At 37.8% G+C, this 15,740-nt stretch overlaps 2 protein-coding genes across 2 annotated transcripts; both read right to left on the bottom strand.

The window, feature by feature from the left end:
- Positions 1-735: 735 nt before the first annotated feature.
- Positions 736-4,932, bottom strand: LOC126587616 (uncharacterized). The gene is made up of 4 exons (XM_050252699.1): positions 4,692-4,932; positions 3,044-3,196; positions 2,608-2,654; positions 736-1,584 (listed from the first exon to the last, which is right to left on the bottom strand). Exons 2-4 carry the CDS (start codon positions 3,155-3,157, stop codon positions 1,119-1,121), a joined length of 627 nt encoding a protein of 208 aa, XP_050108656.1. The 5' UTR covers positions 3,158-3,196; positions 4,692-4,932; the 3' UTR covers positions 736-1,118.
- A 504-nt stretch (positions 4,933-5,436) lies between these two features.
- LOC126587387 (embryogenesis-associated protein EMB8-like) lies at positions 5,437-15,177 on the bottom strand. Its single transcript, XM_050252429.1, has 14 exons — positions 14,817-15,177; positions 14,642-14,731; positions 13,169-13,230; positions 12,313-12,404; positions 9,799-9,888; positions 9,248-9,370; positions 8,765-8,842; positions 7,775-7,860; positions 7,507-7,555; positions 6,862-6,918; positions 6,648-6,778; positions 6,483-6,566; positions 6,226-6,292; positions 5,437-6,058 (listed from the first exon to the last, which is right to left on the bottom strand). Exons 1-14 carry the CDS (start codon positions 15,089-15,091, stop codon positions 5,609-5,611), a joined length of 1,734 nt encoding a protein of 577 aa, XP_050108386.1. The 5' UTR covers positions 15,092-15,177; the 3' UTR covers positions 5,437-5,608.
- Between the last annotated feature and the right edge of the window lie 563 nt (positions 15,178-15,740).

The raw sequence follows: 15,740 nt of genomic DNA, 5'->3' as shown, positions 1-15,740 counted from the left end.
CCGTTGGTTTGATAGATCCCGATGGCTAAGATGATGCCGTAAGCATTCTGACAAAAAAAACAGCGGGAAAAAGTTAGGGTATCAAACCTACCGTCTTGAAACATTGTCGTCGTGGGCAGCATTTGGCTACCCTAAATAAGACGGGAGGGGAAGAGCTAAAACCTCAATGGAATTGGGTTCTTGGATTTTCTTTGAAACAGCCGTCTGAATGAGTCCAAAGATGACCTTGAATCCTCAAAAATCATATAAAAACGTGGAAGCATCAAAGTTCTCTTGGTTGGCTTCGTTATGGAGGACATAGTTTAATAAAAAGGAACTTATATTGTGTTGTTTACAAGTATTCTGTCGCATCGAGCCTGAGGTCGACATATGGCAGATTCCCAGATGCTCTTTCAAATACAATGCCAAATTTTAAATCGACATGATCCGCTAAAAGATGTTTTTGCAGTCTCGTGGATACCTGGAATTGTTTTTAGGAAGGCTGCATCATCACATAGCTGCAAGCAGACCTAAGCGAACCCAGTTTGTAAATCTTACGTTTTTGGTCGGCTGTAACTCTTTTAATGCAAGGATGTAAAATTCTCGACATTTTATTTTAAAATCAACGAGAGTAAGGTCCTGGGTTCAATTCTTTATATTTTTTGTGAATAAACTGTTAGATTTAGCGGAGGTAGTCAACCAAACCAAATCAAACCAAACCAAACCAAAATCATCCATCCTCCACCGCAGAAAAGATACAGTTCAATTTGCCGTTAATAGAGAAATAACTAGTCCAGGGCAGCAGCCAGTGAAACAATCAGTGCATAATTATATTGACCATACAAAACACATGGAGAACAAGGCTAGCGATACCCGTGCTCCTATTTTGACCTCTTGCACTCGTGTGAATATAGAAATAATTGTAAAATATTCAGTTTGAAGTGCAGACGACTGAAAGACGAGCACCAAAATCGCCACCGAGAAAAATAATTCACTGGGTGGTGGAAACGTTTAGGAACAATCCTAACCTCCAAAACTCTGGTGCAAAGCATATATTATCTTCCCTTTATCATTTAACTCAACTATCCTAAGTGAAAGGAAACAGAAGAAATAAGCAAAACAAAATAGCATAATTCAATTTATTCCAATACCACAGTGGCACCCAACTCCTTAAGCTTGTCGACAATGGGCCCCGCCTCCTCCTTGGTTAACCCTTTCTTCACCACTACAGGGACCTTCTCCACCAACTCTTTAGCCTCCTTCAGTCCCAAGTCAGTGAAAGTCCTAACCTCCTTTATGATCTTGATCTTTGCCGCTGCGTCAAATTTCTCAATCTTTATATCAAATGCAGTCTTCTCAGCAACCATGGATTCTGTCGAAGCAGGCCCAGATTCAGAAGATGCCGAGCCAATACCCGAGATTGCTGGGCCGTACCGATTGAGGCCCATTTTCAGCCTGAAAAGGATGGCGTAGTCATGCCTCTCGAGCTTTGTGAGGTCAAGGAGCTCGTCAGCAATGCGCTCAAGCTTCTGGGTCTGAGTCTCATTTGCTGCAGTGGCTGTGCTGAGGGCACGGGAAAGAGTGGAGGCAAATCTTGATAAGGACCTGCAGGGAACTTTTGGTTGTTATGTGTTGGACATTCCGGCAACCCTTGATGCAAAAAATATTTGGATACTCTGACTATTCATAACCTAGCAGTAATAAAATGTTGCAATTACACCCTCATCAAGTAGTTTGGATTTGGTATTGACTCTAAGAAGAGCGGTTTGATTAGTTACTACGCAAAGAACTCAAAAAGGTCGTACCCAGTGCACAAGGCTCCCGCTTTACGCAGGTCTGGGAGAGGTGAATGTCGGCTAGCCTTACCCCCATTTATGGAGAGGCTGCTCCCAAGTCTCGAACCCGAGACCTACCGCTCATGGGCGAAGGCACTTGCCATCGCACTTGCCATACGCAAAGAACTCAAGATGAAATATAAACACGTATTTAGATAACTTCAGTAGAAAACATAAATAGGATTTCTGATGGAACATTTACATTGTTTAGCAAAGACCCTGGTGCAGAAGATTACATTAAGCATAAAGTATAATACCTATGTACCGCTTTTAAGTTATTGATAATAACAGAAAACATCCTTAAGACAGTGACTTCTAGCTGATCATGGTTTGGTATTGCTGTGCTTTGAAAAAAAACTGTTTCTACTGTGCTATAAGAATAAGCTCATTTTTGCTGTTTCACGTTTTCAGCATTTTTTCACCCAAAACTGTGAAAATAAGCTGTTTTTAAGTGTTTACCAAACACATTTTTGAGCTCAACTTTTTTTTATACCCACTTTTTATAAAAGCACCTCAGTACCAAACCAGTACTTACACCGGTGAGCAGAACATCCAGGTGCATAAAGACCTATCTTATGCAAAAAGTGTTAAAACCTATCCACTGCTGTTAACTGCAATGGAAAATACCTCAAACACAGAAAGTCCAGTAGGATCAAAGAAAATTCAAATTCTACAACAGAATTTCACTCATCAAAGCCCACATAATTCTTTCAACAGAAACTAACAAAAAAGAAATGGAAAAAGAAATAAAAAACGGAACATACTTCCATTGATTTTCCACCTCTCAACTTACCCTGGTCCTTGTTGGGTTGCAGTTGTGGCAGGTAAGCCCATTACATGCTGTCATGTAACAATGAAAGAATTAGAAGAAAAGACAACAGACAACAGATATTACCAAGCAAAAATGCACAATTACTTTTGATAGCAAAAACTGACTTGGTGACTACGCAGAACTTGTGAGTTCATGGAAAGAAAAATGTTCTGTCCTAAATTTTTTTTTTTTATTTTCACAGGAATATACCAAATTGTGCAAATGCCCCCATTGTATTGCCATACCAAAACTGTTTCCCTAACATAGGAGATTACTTGATAAAAAAAATGGATTATGTGCCCCCAATGGAAGACTCCGTAAAACAGATAATTAATCAGATTAAATTTTAGAAAGAAAAATGTTGAGGGTTGTACTCCACTATGAATATGTTCTTCTCAAAGCCAAGGACCATCCTTACCTCAACAGGTTTGATCTCGACAAATGCGTCCACCAAGAAAGGTTTGGATCCTGAGACAAAAGTGGTTCGAGAAAGACGAACATGGCTGGAGAAGCGTTGCAAAGAGCTCGCCATCAGATATTAACAAATAAATTGGAGAGTCAAACTTGCACCCTGTTGAATGCAACATCATCAGGACATCCAAAAAACAAATCAATATATGACATTCTTGGTTCGCAACTAATTGTAGATACTGCTAATCTTTTAATTTAGCAATAATTTGCATATAACAAACGCAAGATTCAAAACAAATAAGAGTTCAAATCCTAAGAGCTCAATGGTTGATGATTGAAACAGGTAGACACGTGATGATGAATACAAGAAAGAAAGAAAAACCTACCATCCTAAAGGTAAATGGCGCTTCACAAATGAACCATTTATAAGGATGGTCCATATAACCACCATATAGTTAACCCAATCAGTAAACTTCCTCTAAGTGCACAATAATCCAACCACTTTAGTAAATCGTCATGTCGCATTTAGAACTCCACTCAAAACATAAATCACAAATCCTTTGAATAAATTTCGAAAAGAAAAATCAATTTTTTTTTCTAGTAGCCTGACAATTCTTAGAAACTAACATCACCGAACAAATTTTACGTGTAAACCTGGCCCAAATTATTGAAAAAGAAATGGAACAGCTAACCAGTCTTACAAGAAGCACGGTATACTTAACCGATATTCCAATTTCATGAATGTTAATGTTTTACAAATGGAGGTTGGCTATACAAATGCAGCAACACAACAGTAAATTAACAAAACTTTGATAAGATCGATCAATGAAAAAGGTTCAAAACAACAACTAACAACAGAAGTTCCTTTAACCATAGGTTACATGTCTTTTGTAATGGGCTTATGTCCCAGGATAGAACCTTTACCGTTCTACAGACAACTGCTGTCTGACGACATGAATAATAAAGTAAACGCACATTGTGAGCAGTAGTTATGCAGTCACCGAGAAAATGGCAACCTATGCCCTTTTTTGGGAAAACTTTACAGCAAGTGCCAAGAACCGATTACATTTCCTTGATTTCACAAAAATGCATTTCTTTTAGTTCATACACCAAAGTATCAATACGTCAAAAACTATCAAAAGATATGGAAATTCAGAATAATTCCGAAATGGATTGCCTATGGTATAAAGCGTTAAACACACAATCATATGAGTGTAATCTCAATTCCGACCATACCAACAATAAAAGGAGATACATTTGTATGCAAAGCCGCACCGACAAATGCACCAAGAAGTAAAAAAAACAAACAACACTCATACACAATAAGGTCAGTTGGGTCGGGTTCACCTACACCCTCCAAACCCATGAGAAAAACCTCCCAAATTGTTTTCTCCGCTCCGCTCTACTACTGCAGGATCACTTACACAAGCAAAGTGTTCACACAATAATGCAGAGGAGGCAATTAGAACGAAGACATTAAAAACAAACAAAACAGGGAAATGAACAACGTTTGAATACCCAGAAACCAAACATCACCGACCTTAATAGGAACAGAGCTCACATAACATGAGATTAAAAAATCTTTGTAAATATAAATTTATAATTCCTTAGTTTCCTATGTATGATTGGCTATTAATAACTTGGATGTAATTTACCTCTGGAGTGAGTAGTGTGGACTAAACTGTGGTGGCTCCGTGGCGGATGTCGGTGGTGGTGGTCATATGGTGAAATGGTTGTTAGGAGGGCGAGAGACTGGGAGAGAAGGTGTTTATATGCGGCGTCGGAACGGAGAGACAGTCGTGGGTGGTTGAGGGCTCAGAGAGGGAGTCGGTGTGGAGGGGGCGAGAGCGTGAGACTGAGATTTTAGGGCTTAACAGCCATCATTAGTGATTAGGTGTTGGAAGGTTCATGGTATTTCCTCCAATAACCACTCATGTTTGTGCCACGTCAAAAAAAAAGAAAAGCTAGTGTTATTCTATCATTTTTATTCTCACACATACTTGTTAATTTTTATCCGTTGAATTTTCCAATTCATTCGATTTAATGGTTAGAAATTGAGAGGGCACCATCCAAAATAATAAAGCATGGCTCGTATGTCGCGTGAATTTTATTGACACCGCAAAAGCTTATCAAATTTTTACAAAAACTAGGTTTGAGAAATTACAATAACACATACCTCAGGTTGTCAATTTTAAGAAAACATGCACCATTAATTTTTTATTTTATTTTAAAGAGGGACAAGTGATGGCAAATTATTGTTATCCACCGTTCAAGGGCCGGAAAGACTTACAGTCACAGAGACATTTCAACATTTCCCTGACCACAAATCTGGCTTCCATACCATGTTAACTGAAGGCATTCACTTGTTTCATGCACTAATAAGTGGATGCGAAGGAGAAATTGAAGCGCACCATGTCATGGATGCAACGATCGCTGACAAAAAGTTTCAAAATGTCATCGTCGTCGACTGATCCAGACTCAACTGGTTTATCATCTTCTTTCATATTAGTTTAATACAATGTAAGCATTCAGCGACAATCTGCTAGGGCGAAACAGTTTCTTACATGTATTATCATTTCCTAAATAAATTTCTGAGCTTCTTTTGCAATACAATTTTAAGTGCAGAACCAACCAATGGCCAACTTGTGGCGATGCAAACATAAACAAGCAACCACAACGACCACTTACTTTGTCGGGAGTGCCGATCTAAGCATCTTCTAACACTAGTAGTTACATCGAGAGGCTTCGCATCCTGCATGCTAGTAACTTGTTCGGATGATTGTGGGATTTCTGCAAACAAGTGTGATTCTGCCTGAATCATCTCTTCATCTTGTTCTCCAGAAACCATTTCGTTAGTTGCTCTGTAATGGATCTTTTGCGGTTTAAGTACATCTCCTATCTTATTGTCTATCGCCTGTTCGTTTCCCACGGCAGCTACCATTCCATCTTCTGCAACGTTTACGTAGGGACCTTGATGATCTATTGAAAAGTCCAACGATAACTGTGGGCAACTACTCACCATCTGACAAACATGAAGATCAACAATATTAATCTGCAAAAATGGCCGGTATCCTGCAGCGTACTAATAATAGAACACAATGTGATGAGAAACTAAAACGCAGACTTCATGCACCCAATAACTAAATTACTTCGTTAAGCACTCGAAGACTAAGGAAAATAAAATTATACCTTCTGTACATGCATATATTGGCTAGAGTGTAGAATTTTGAGATATTCATCAACAGCCCTTACCCACCTGCAAGGGAAAGAAAATCAATCACGCATGTTAGAACAAAAGTTATGACGAGGTTGCCTAAAAGTGCACATCCCAACCATATCAAAGAGACTATTATGATCACAACAGCCGCATCGAACATATGATGACACAAAGACACCATACTACGACAAGCTTAAAAGGACAAAGCTAACATGGAATCATGAAGTACCAGATGCCAGAAGCAGTTAATCCTTCAAAGAAAGCCAAGTGTCCACCATGCTTTGTTGTAGCCAATACAATATTTTTGTTTGCCCTGTTGAAGACGAATACAAGGCATATGCTTGAATGATGCGAAAGAAGAAACCGTTAAAAGAAAACACTTTAAGAGGTCCACCTGCATTCATCCCAAGGAATGGCTTCCCTGGTGCAGACTGGATCATCTAAAGCACTGATACAGAGTAACGGGACAGCTACATTTCCCACGTAAGTAGCACTGGTACAGCGTCTGTAAAATGTGTCCACAGTCTGTAAAGAAAAAACAGAAGCTTAACGCAATAGATAGAACAAAGGTAAAGTGAGAGGAATTAGTGAAATCTCAGACCTTATACCTCAAAGTTCCCAACAATGCAGGTAGCATGCTGATCAAAATCATGAATGGAGCGTGACTATTGAAGAACAAGAACAAAACAAAGATTAGTATAGGGCAGGTAACGCCACTCAACGAAGCACAAACACACACACACACCGAGATTATTTCCACAGAACTGTTTCATTTGGATGTTTCCTGTTTTCCATGAGTAATATAAATCCACAATCAACTATTATGTGGTCCATGGGTTCAAAAGTTGAAAATTCCAGAAGTAAAATTACTTGTTGCAGGTTTTAACAATATTTCATAATGTGATAAATCGACAATTCAGTGTTTCCTTTCCAAAGCAGAAAGAATCACAAGTAAAAAAAGTTGTTTATTCTAATCAATTTGTTTCTAGCAGGGTACAGAGGTCGCACTTGGTGCGATGGCAAGTGCCTTCGCCCATGAGCGGTAGGTCTCGGGTTCGAGACTTGGGAGCAGCCTCTCCATAAATGGGGGTAAGGCTAGCCGACATTCACCTCTCCCAAACCCTGCGTAAAGCGGGAGCCTTGTGCACTGGGTACGACCGACCTTTTAGGGTACAGAGGTCTAGTATCAACTTTATTCGCTGCTCGAACAATGATGCTGAGCTAAACCAAAAACTCTTAAAGACAACACCAACCTTTTTAATGCCTTCCCAATTAGCGAGGCGCAAGAAGTGAGGCTGGTGTCTGCATTAACCATTCATGATTTGTCATAAATATATTTTAAAAAGGATAGAAACTATTGTTTAAATAAATAGATCCCATTCCTACCTTTTGTATATTGTAGGAAACTAAATGAATATGGTGCATGCACGTTGAGAAAATATATATACATATAAAGTAGCACACTGCATAATGTGTTATGAGGTATTTACTACCCAAATTAAAAGGGAGGAATAGACATACAATTGAGCATAGCCTTGAAGGCCAATTGTTAGAGCCTTATCATAAAACTTCTGCAACAGCCTACGGCCTATAAATCTATCACCAAGCTGCAAAACAACAAACAAACATAGGATAAGTAACTCCATTCAATATGAAACTACTACATAAACCAAATGAATAATTACAATTCCATGACACATGTGAAAGGAGAAAACACCGTTTTTTAAACAATAGCATCAAATGCACAATTAATTTTCTTATCTAGCTGAAGCTTATTTGGTAACTTGCAGACAGGTGTCAGGGGAGGTGAAGGCAACAGCAAAATGGTTTGTTTGTCCATTTTCTCAAACAGATGTCTAATATGTCTAAGATGTGTTAAATTAGAGTTGCCGCTACATTGGATGAGCTAAAAGAATAAGATTAAAGTCCAAAAGTTGACATGACCTATGTGACCACAATGGCTAAGGCCCAAAATAACAGTGATGTCCATGCAAGCCCAATGAAGAATAGAGATTAAGTCATTCTGTACCACACCATACAGCCCCAAATACCGAAGGCCAGTGACACTCTTATGACAAGCTACAATCTACGTGTGGCCAATCCACGCGCTGTCACGCTACACTGTGAAACCAAGCATGTCTCATGCTATTCTGCCATACCAGCATGTTCAACCTCTACACAATTGCTTTACTGAAAAGTACCTCTGCTTGGCTAATTAACATATTGAGCTCTTTCTAACAAAGTTCAGACCAAAAAAAATGTTCAGAAGTTAAAACACTCAATTCTGAAACCCAGATCAAACTCTAATCCCTGAATCCATACTACTGAGCCATTATTATTATCCCCTGCTGACCCACCATGGATATACACAATAGCCTAGAATGATTAACAGTAGAAACCAAAATTTGGGACAAAACCATATAAAGAAACTTGCCCACACACGCTGCCATTGCATTTAATCACAAACCAGAAACATTGCCCTTCACATAACCATTAAGTTGAGGCACTAACCAAAAGGTCCCAAGGGGAACAGACAGCTACAGCCCCAGCAGCAGGAGTCTTATCGCCATCCTCCCCAAGATACTTGACCTGAAAACAGTTAATTAAAATGGATGTTAGCTTCAGGCAATTAAACGAAACAGAGGATGTTGAAAACTAAGTTTATAATGAAAATTATTTTAAAAGATGTCCTAAAACTCACATAGCTAGGTGCTTTGCAGAGTTGATGCCAATATTACTGGCAAATGAGAATACAGAGAGATAATGAAATTGACTTTATAAACATTCTATAAGGATCTGTTTGATATCAGAAACATTAGAATAGTTCTAGAAATTGCAAGGCGAGCGCCTCTAAAACATACATGAAGTTAAGATATGATAAAGGGATCCAGAATTAGAATAAGTCGTGAAATCAAATGATACCATAAAAGATCAAATCTAACTTAACAAAAACAAAATGCTTAATAACGAATCTAACATGGCTAAATAGCATACCAAAACATTGGCACCTATACTTGTTCCAACAAGAAATAAAGGAGCCTTGGGGTATTCATGGTGGAGGTTATTAACAACACTCCGTAAATCCTCTGTCCATCCAGCATTATAAAAGCAATCAGACTGAAAATAACAAATAACAAAAAACTTAGATTACCAATATAATTCATTGGCTTAATAAGAAAACTGATTATTTAAAGAGAAATGAACAATATCCAGAAAGTTAGACAAGGAAGAAGCAACATACAACACATTACTATAACAAAATGTTTGTTTGGATCCTTTTCTTTTTTTTCTTTTTTTTTTTTTCTGTTTGTATTTGTAGAAGCTGTTTAATAGATGCTATTTGAACTTCAGTGGATAGCTTGTCCACTTTCATTCTTTTCTAGTTCATAGATTATGAATAAGGTGTGCTTCTCAGTTGAGAAATAGCAAAAAAAAAAAAAAAAAAAAAAAAAACAAAACAACTAAATTTTAACAATAGAGAATTATCAGAATCTTCAAATATCATTAGCTTGTCCACTTTTGTCGTTTATAAAACAGCTTCTTACAGTAACTGAAACGCCACCCAATCCTCTGTGATTGCTAACGACAGCATTCCATCCGTTTTTCGCTGTATTGAAAGCAAGATGCTTTATATACTGCAGCAACAAGTAACATCAGCTAATCATCATGAAAGCACACAAAGCACATCTTACACATGCAAAAGCTTATTATGGAATGAGTCTAAAGAAGATATCAAGAGGACGCTTATAGTTTTTTTTATAAATGAAATAGACTTTGTGATTCATATCATGGACTATATATTCATGAGTTAAATAGAAGAACATGATTTATTGATGTAAATCCTGCATAAGGGTGCGGAATTTCTTTAGATTCTGTGGTCGCTTGTTTATTGTAGGTTGTGGCCAGCTCTTTAGTTTTTATGGGCTGTTGGTCCACTTAGATTGTACTTCCTTCAATTTAATCATTATGTTTCCTATATAAACAAATGAAAAATCATAGTGTTTCCTATTGTAACAGCACAATGAAGTAAATGTGAAGCATAAAAAACAAAGTAAAAATAACTCTAAAGCTAGGAGTTGGGTCCTCTCCTTTTTCCATTTCCTCCTTTTGATGTAGTAGAACAATAGTGAGAGAAATGAAGAGGAGAGATTCTTACCCTAAAACCTGAAATCTGGCCTTTACAATCCCAACAAATGTGTATTTTGTTTTTGTAAGAAACAAAAGTATTAATAAAAAGAACACAGGTGCATGAATAGTGAACATGGAATCCACTTCTACTAAATCATGAAACCTAAAAATCAGCTCTACACAAAAGAATAGAAGCTAAGGTCAATGTCTGACTTTGTTACAACTGAATCGGGTCAACGCCTAACTTCTGTGTAAATTAACATTCCATGTGTAGTAAGGAATGGAAATACGCTCTTCACTGGAATTCTAATCCTCGTCTTTGTTAGAATTGACTGGAAATGCCAGCCTGACAACGTGCCAAACATCACATCTTGGTAAAATAGAAATTACTTTCCCATTCCTGGACTGGATTATGACAATACAAACTGACCTAACAGAAAGGGACAACTCCTCCAACTCTACAGATGCCCAAAAAGAAGCCCCAACTAAACACTTTTCTGTAAGCCCTCCACCTTCTCACCAATTACTTCTCAAGCACCCATTTAAACTTCTCACATTATAGCGCATTACAAGAAATTGGGATAGACCAATTGACGCTTCTCCTTCAGTAATCACGACCATAAAGGCCCGATCCACTTCTGGGTACATTAATGTCAGCGTCTATGGAATGGTGTAGGCAGTACAACATCTATCATTATTACAGGGTGCACTCTTGTTGTAGATCGGATGGCATGGTTTGGGCCAACTACTTCGGTTTGAAAAACCCTGAAGAATTTGATTCCTATTTTGGCTGAGACTAGGACTGATGTTTCCATGGCCAGGTCTAATTGTAGTTAGTATGTGTTTCAGACATATAATAACCAACAGGAAAAAAAAAGGTCCTTGCAAAGATCCTAAAGTTCCCAATGTAGTACAGTTTTTAACTGCCAGGGAGCTCTAGCTCAAATTCCATCGGGATAGGGTGGGAAAGTGGTAGTAGGTCCTATCTTAAAAGACTTTTTTGTAAGCCCTCCACCTTCTCACCAATTACTTCTCAAGCACCCATTTAAACTTCTCACATTATAGCGCATTACAAGAAATTGGGATAGACCAATTGACGCTTCTCCTTCAGTAATCACGACCATAAAGGCCCGATCCACTTCTGGGTACATTAATGTCAGCGTCTATGGAATGGTGTAGGCAGTACAACATCTATCATTATTACAGGGTGCACTCTTGTTGTAGATCGGATGGCATGGTTTGGGCCAACTACTTCGGTTTGAAAAACCCTGAAGAATTTGATTCCTATTTTGGCTGAGACTAGGACTGATGTTTCCATGGCCAGGTCTAATTGTAGTTAGTATGTGTTTCAGACATATAATAACCAACAGGAAAAAAAAAGGTCCTTGCAAAGATCCTAAAGTTCCCAATGTAGTACAGTTTTTAACTGCCAGGGAGCTCTAGCTCAAATTCCATCGGGATAGGGTGGGAAAGTGGTAGTAGGTCCTATCTTAAAAGACTTTTTTCCTGAAGAAAAAGAAACCCAGTTGAGATTCCAAGATTCAACAGCTTTTCAGGTTTCTTGAGATATTTATTTTACTATTTTAACTTCTTGCTTGACTAAAACCAAATATTTCTATTTAAACCAACTAAATTAGTTCATATATTTTATTCCTAGAGACAGACACCAGAACAATAACTAGTAGAATTAAAGACACTACGAAATTGAGTACCAATAAGGGTTTAGTTGAGTAGCTTGCTCCCACGTGGTCAGGGGTTCAATTCTTTGTAGTATGAATCTAATCTAGCTATTTGCAAGAATATCCTACCTTCTAAATTGTAGGGTTTGATAGGGGACACCAGTTTCAAACCAGAGCCCTTCATGTGGATATGGGGAATTCTCTATGTACAAAAAGGCAAATAAATAATGAAGAAATAAAGATGAAGCTTACAGGAGATTTAGAATCGCTGGTTAATCCAGGAATCACCAGCACGATAGGGGTGGTGTCAATAGCATTGTTTGTGCTAAAAGCATCTCCCAGAACTGCAATACAAGCATACACATGGATCAGAATAGCAAAAAAATCTATAACTACTATTACCATGAAATCAACTGAGTGTCATAGCACTTCATACAAGAGCATGATAAATACATACTAAGTAAAGACACCGTCACAAGCATACATTTTATGATTATGAAAAATCTTTTTGTAACCAATGAAAAAATGGTTTTTATTTTATGAGAAGAACCAAAATAATCTTTTTGGTGGGTTGGGTATATAGGGCTTTAGAATATACAGGGGTTCGAATCAAGGAATATATATCAGAAACATAAAATTAAAATGATAAAGTAAGTATAATTTTGTTCTAACTATATTACACGCCCTTGAAGCTTGGGGTGATTTTCAAAATGTGTCATTAAGTTTCAATTTTCTTATTTAACACCATAAAGCATCAAAATATGCATTTGGTCGGATTGATTGCTTGATCCTTCATTAAATTGATGACATAGTGAGTGAAAGATAACCATATGGGCTAACGTTTAAGCCACATTTGCACCACATTGACAAAAAACTCATCAATTTAATAGAGGGTTAGATATTCAAAGAGCAAAAGGTGTAAATTGATACAATTTCAAAACATAAGGGTGCAATGCGAGAAAACTAGAACCACATAGTCCATTTTGAAAATCACCCTCAAACCTGAAGGGTGTAAAATGTAGTTAACCCTTTACTTTGCGTTCATAAATGTCTATAAAAGGATATATGTACATGGTCATTAATTTCAGGTAAATCAAATAATAGTTACCATCAGAGTTCCTTAGCCAATCCAAAGCAATGGTGCCACCATCAGATAGATGAAAAATTTCTCTGAGAGGGAATATACATGGCTATCTGTTACTCAAAAGCATAAATCAAAATTCAAGAGGAAGAATAGTTGCTGTGACATTTTATTATCTGTATTTTAAATAAACATTAGCAAACCTATGTGAGAAATCAAGTTCATGGAAAAAAGATGTAAAGTATCAGAGACCCCAGTCAACCTTTCAGAATGAGACAGAAAATTTTAAGGATCAAAAGAGAACAATACAATACACAGTTACATTTCTCATTCTGAAAGCAGTAAATTAGTAAACTAACAAGCCAACTGATTCATTTCCCCAAATAGACACATCTCATGTATCCATACGGCTATAAATCACAGTGTGTCACTTTATATCTATTGTTCGGTGTCAAACAGGACTAAAACCACCTTATATAAAGTTAAAGTCAGATTCCAGGAAGCTAGTTAAGCTTCGGTTACGGCAGGGCTTAGAGACCTTTTTTTCTCTGATGTTTAAATAGATGGAGGGCAGCTGTGTGTTAATATCAGCTAGGATACGCTGTATTGTTTCTCTCTAAAACCTTGTTCAACAACCCAAAAATTCAGACGACTGTATGCTAACCTTAAAGCCCACCAGAAAAGCATACAGAATTAAGTTTCCCCTTCTGCGTTCTTTTCTTTTACAAGGAAATAAATATATAAGCCCGATTTAAACAACACCAAACTGGAAACACAATGCAATTTATATACATCAAATGCCAAAAATGGCCATCTCATATGGTGTTTTTATATTGAGTGTTAAATGTGAAACACATACGGTGGATGAAAAAATTTAAGAAAAACCTTTATGAAACACGGTACACAGATTACTATCAAATTCCTATTCAAATGATCATTGTTATAACTTTTTTAAGAATAATATATCAACAAGACTACGCCTGAACCAAACGAAATCAAACATATATCAAACGATATATAAAATCCACTGAACACTAAAACCCCCTCACACAATCACACTAACTCAAAGACTGAGAGCACTCTGGTTTAACATATCTACCAGACAGACAACTCATATAATACCTCACCATTTGCTTTGCAGTTTGCAGCAAACCCCTTCAAAATTCAAAATAAGTCCAAGTCTGAAATTTTGTTTTAACAAACTAAAAGAAAAGTAAATTAGTGTGTTTTTACTGTTCTTAAAATCCTAATCCACATACGAAGATTTGTAGTAACAATCCCAGCTGAATTGGGTTTTGCAGTGGTACACTAATACTCTAAACATTTCACTTCGAAAAATGCACATTGCACACAGATGCAGCATAACCCATCACACAAAACAACCACAAATTTCAAATCTCGAATTGACCCAGATGGCCAAATGCGAAAATATAAATAAACCCCTTTTGCCCACAGAATTTGATAATTGGGTCCACGAGTTAAAGACAGATGCAAGGGTACCTTCGGTAGGTGAAAGCAGGAGGCCGCCCAAAGAAGCCGACGAAAAGAGTCTGGAAATGGGGGCTCGAGAGCCACGGCGTCGCCAAATACCTGCAAATTAATCGACTCATTAGTTAATTGAACAACAAAATAAAAAATTTAATAGTTGGTTAATCAGAAAGTATTGAATTGGGACCTGGAATGGAGAATCCGGCACTTGGAAACGACGTCTTGGTAGATGTGGGAGGAGGGGTTGAAGGTTAAGGAGACGGCGGAGCCTCTGAAGGCGGTGAAAAGGTCCTGGAAGAAATGGAATTCGAGGAAGTGGTATAGAAATGCAGAGGAAATCGCGAGGGAAGCGAAGAGGTAATGCCAAACGGGAATCACAGAGAGGTCGTTGAGCAGAAGAATGTAGGGGTTGCCGGAATAGGAATCCTGACGGAGGAGGAGCTCCCTGCAACTGCAATCCATCGTCAGCTATGATTTCTGGTTTCTGGTAATGAAAGTTGATTTTCTTTCGACTTATAAAATGGCGGGGACAGGTGAAATATTCACCAGCCCTTCGGAATGGGACCCATGCTGACGGATACGAGCCGTTGATGAATGGAAGTGGAAACAGGGACTCGTAGTTTACATTTTTTTTTTTTTTTTTGAGAAGAAACAAACATTTTATAAAAGAAAAGAGAAATACATTGAAGTGGATAAGAAATCCACCATTTACAAGATCCAAGAAAAACTCTCAATAGGATTTGGCTACAGCAACAATAGTTAGACCTCACTCACTTTAATGTTGCTAACAAATCCCACAGTAATTGAGAAAGAGAGTAATTATTAAAATCATTTGAGACTGAAGCCCATAGGGCTGCCCAATATTTTACTCTTCCCCAAATTACTTATACCCCCATACCCGTATAATCCTCAAAAATTCTTTTGTTACGCTCCAGCCATATGTTCCAAAAAACTGCCGAGACCAGACAACCTCACAAAGCTTTAGCTTTCCTCCCAATTCGTAGGGCCTGAAACTTGGTGCTTAGAAGCTCGAAGCAACCCTTTGGAATGACCCAACTAGTTCTAACCTCCCGAAACAATTTCCACCACAGTTGAATCGTGTAAGAACAAT

This window comes from Malus sylvestris, chromosome 10 (assembly GCF_916048215.2).
Source record: "Malus sylvestris chromosome 10, drMalSylv7.2, whole genome shotgun sequence".
Taxonomy (NCBI): Eukaryota; Viridiplantae; Streptophyta; class Magnoliopsida; order Rosales; family Rosaceae; genus Malus; species Malus sylvestris.
This window is presented reverse-complemented; position numbering and strand designations above follow the sequence as displayed.

Coding starts and splice junctions, on each gene's coding strand:
- LOC126587387 (XM_050252429.1), bottom strand. CDS start 15,091: ATGGATTGCAGTTGCAGGGAGCTCCTCCTCCGTCAGGATTCCTATTCC. Junction 9,889..12,312: donor CCAGCGATTCTAAATCTCCT/GTAAGCTTCATC, acceptor TTGTTGCTGCAG/TATATAAAGCATCTTGCTTT. Junction 8,843..9,247: donor GTATAGGTGCCAATGTTTTG/GTATGCTATTTA, acceptor AACTGTTTTCAG/GTCAAGTATCTTGGGGAGGA.
- LOC126587616 (XM_050252699.1), bottom strand. CDS start 3,157: ATGGCGAGCTCTTTGCAACGCTTCTCCAGCCATGTTCGTCTTTCTCGA. Junction 2,655..3,043: donor TCGAGATCAAACCTGTTGAG/GTAAGGATGGTC, acceptor GTTACATGACAG/CATGTAATGGGCTTACCTGC. Junction 1,585..2,607: donor GCAACCCAACAAGGACCAGG/GTAAGTTGAGAG, acceptor AGTTCCCTGCAG/GTCCTTATCAAGATTTGCCT.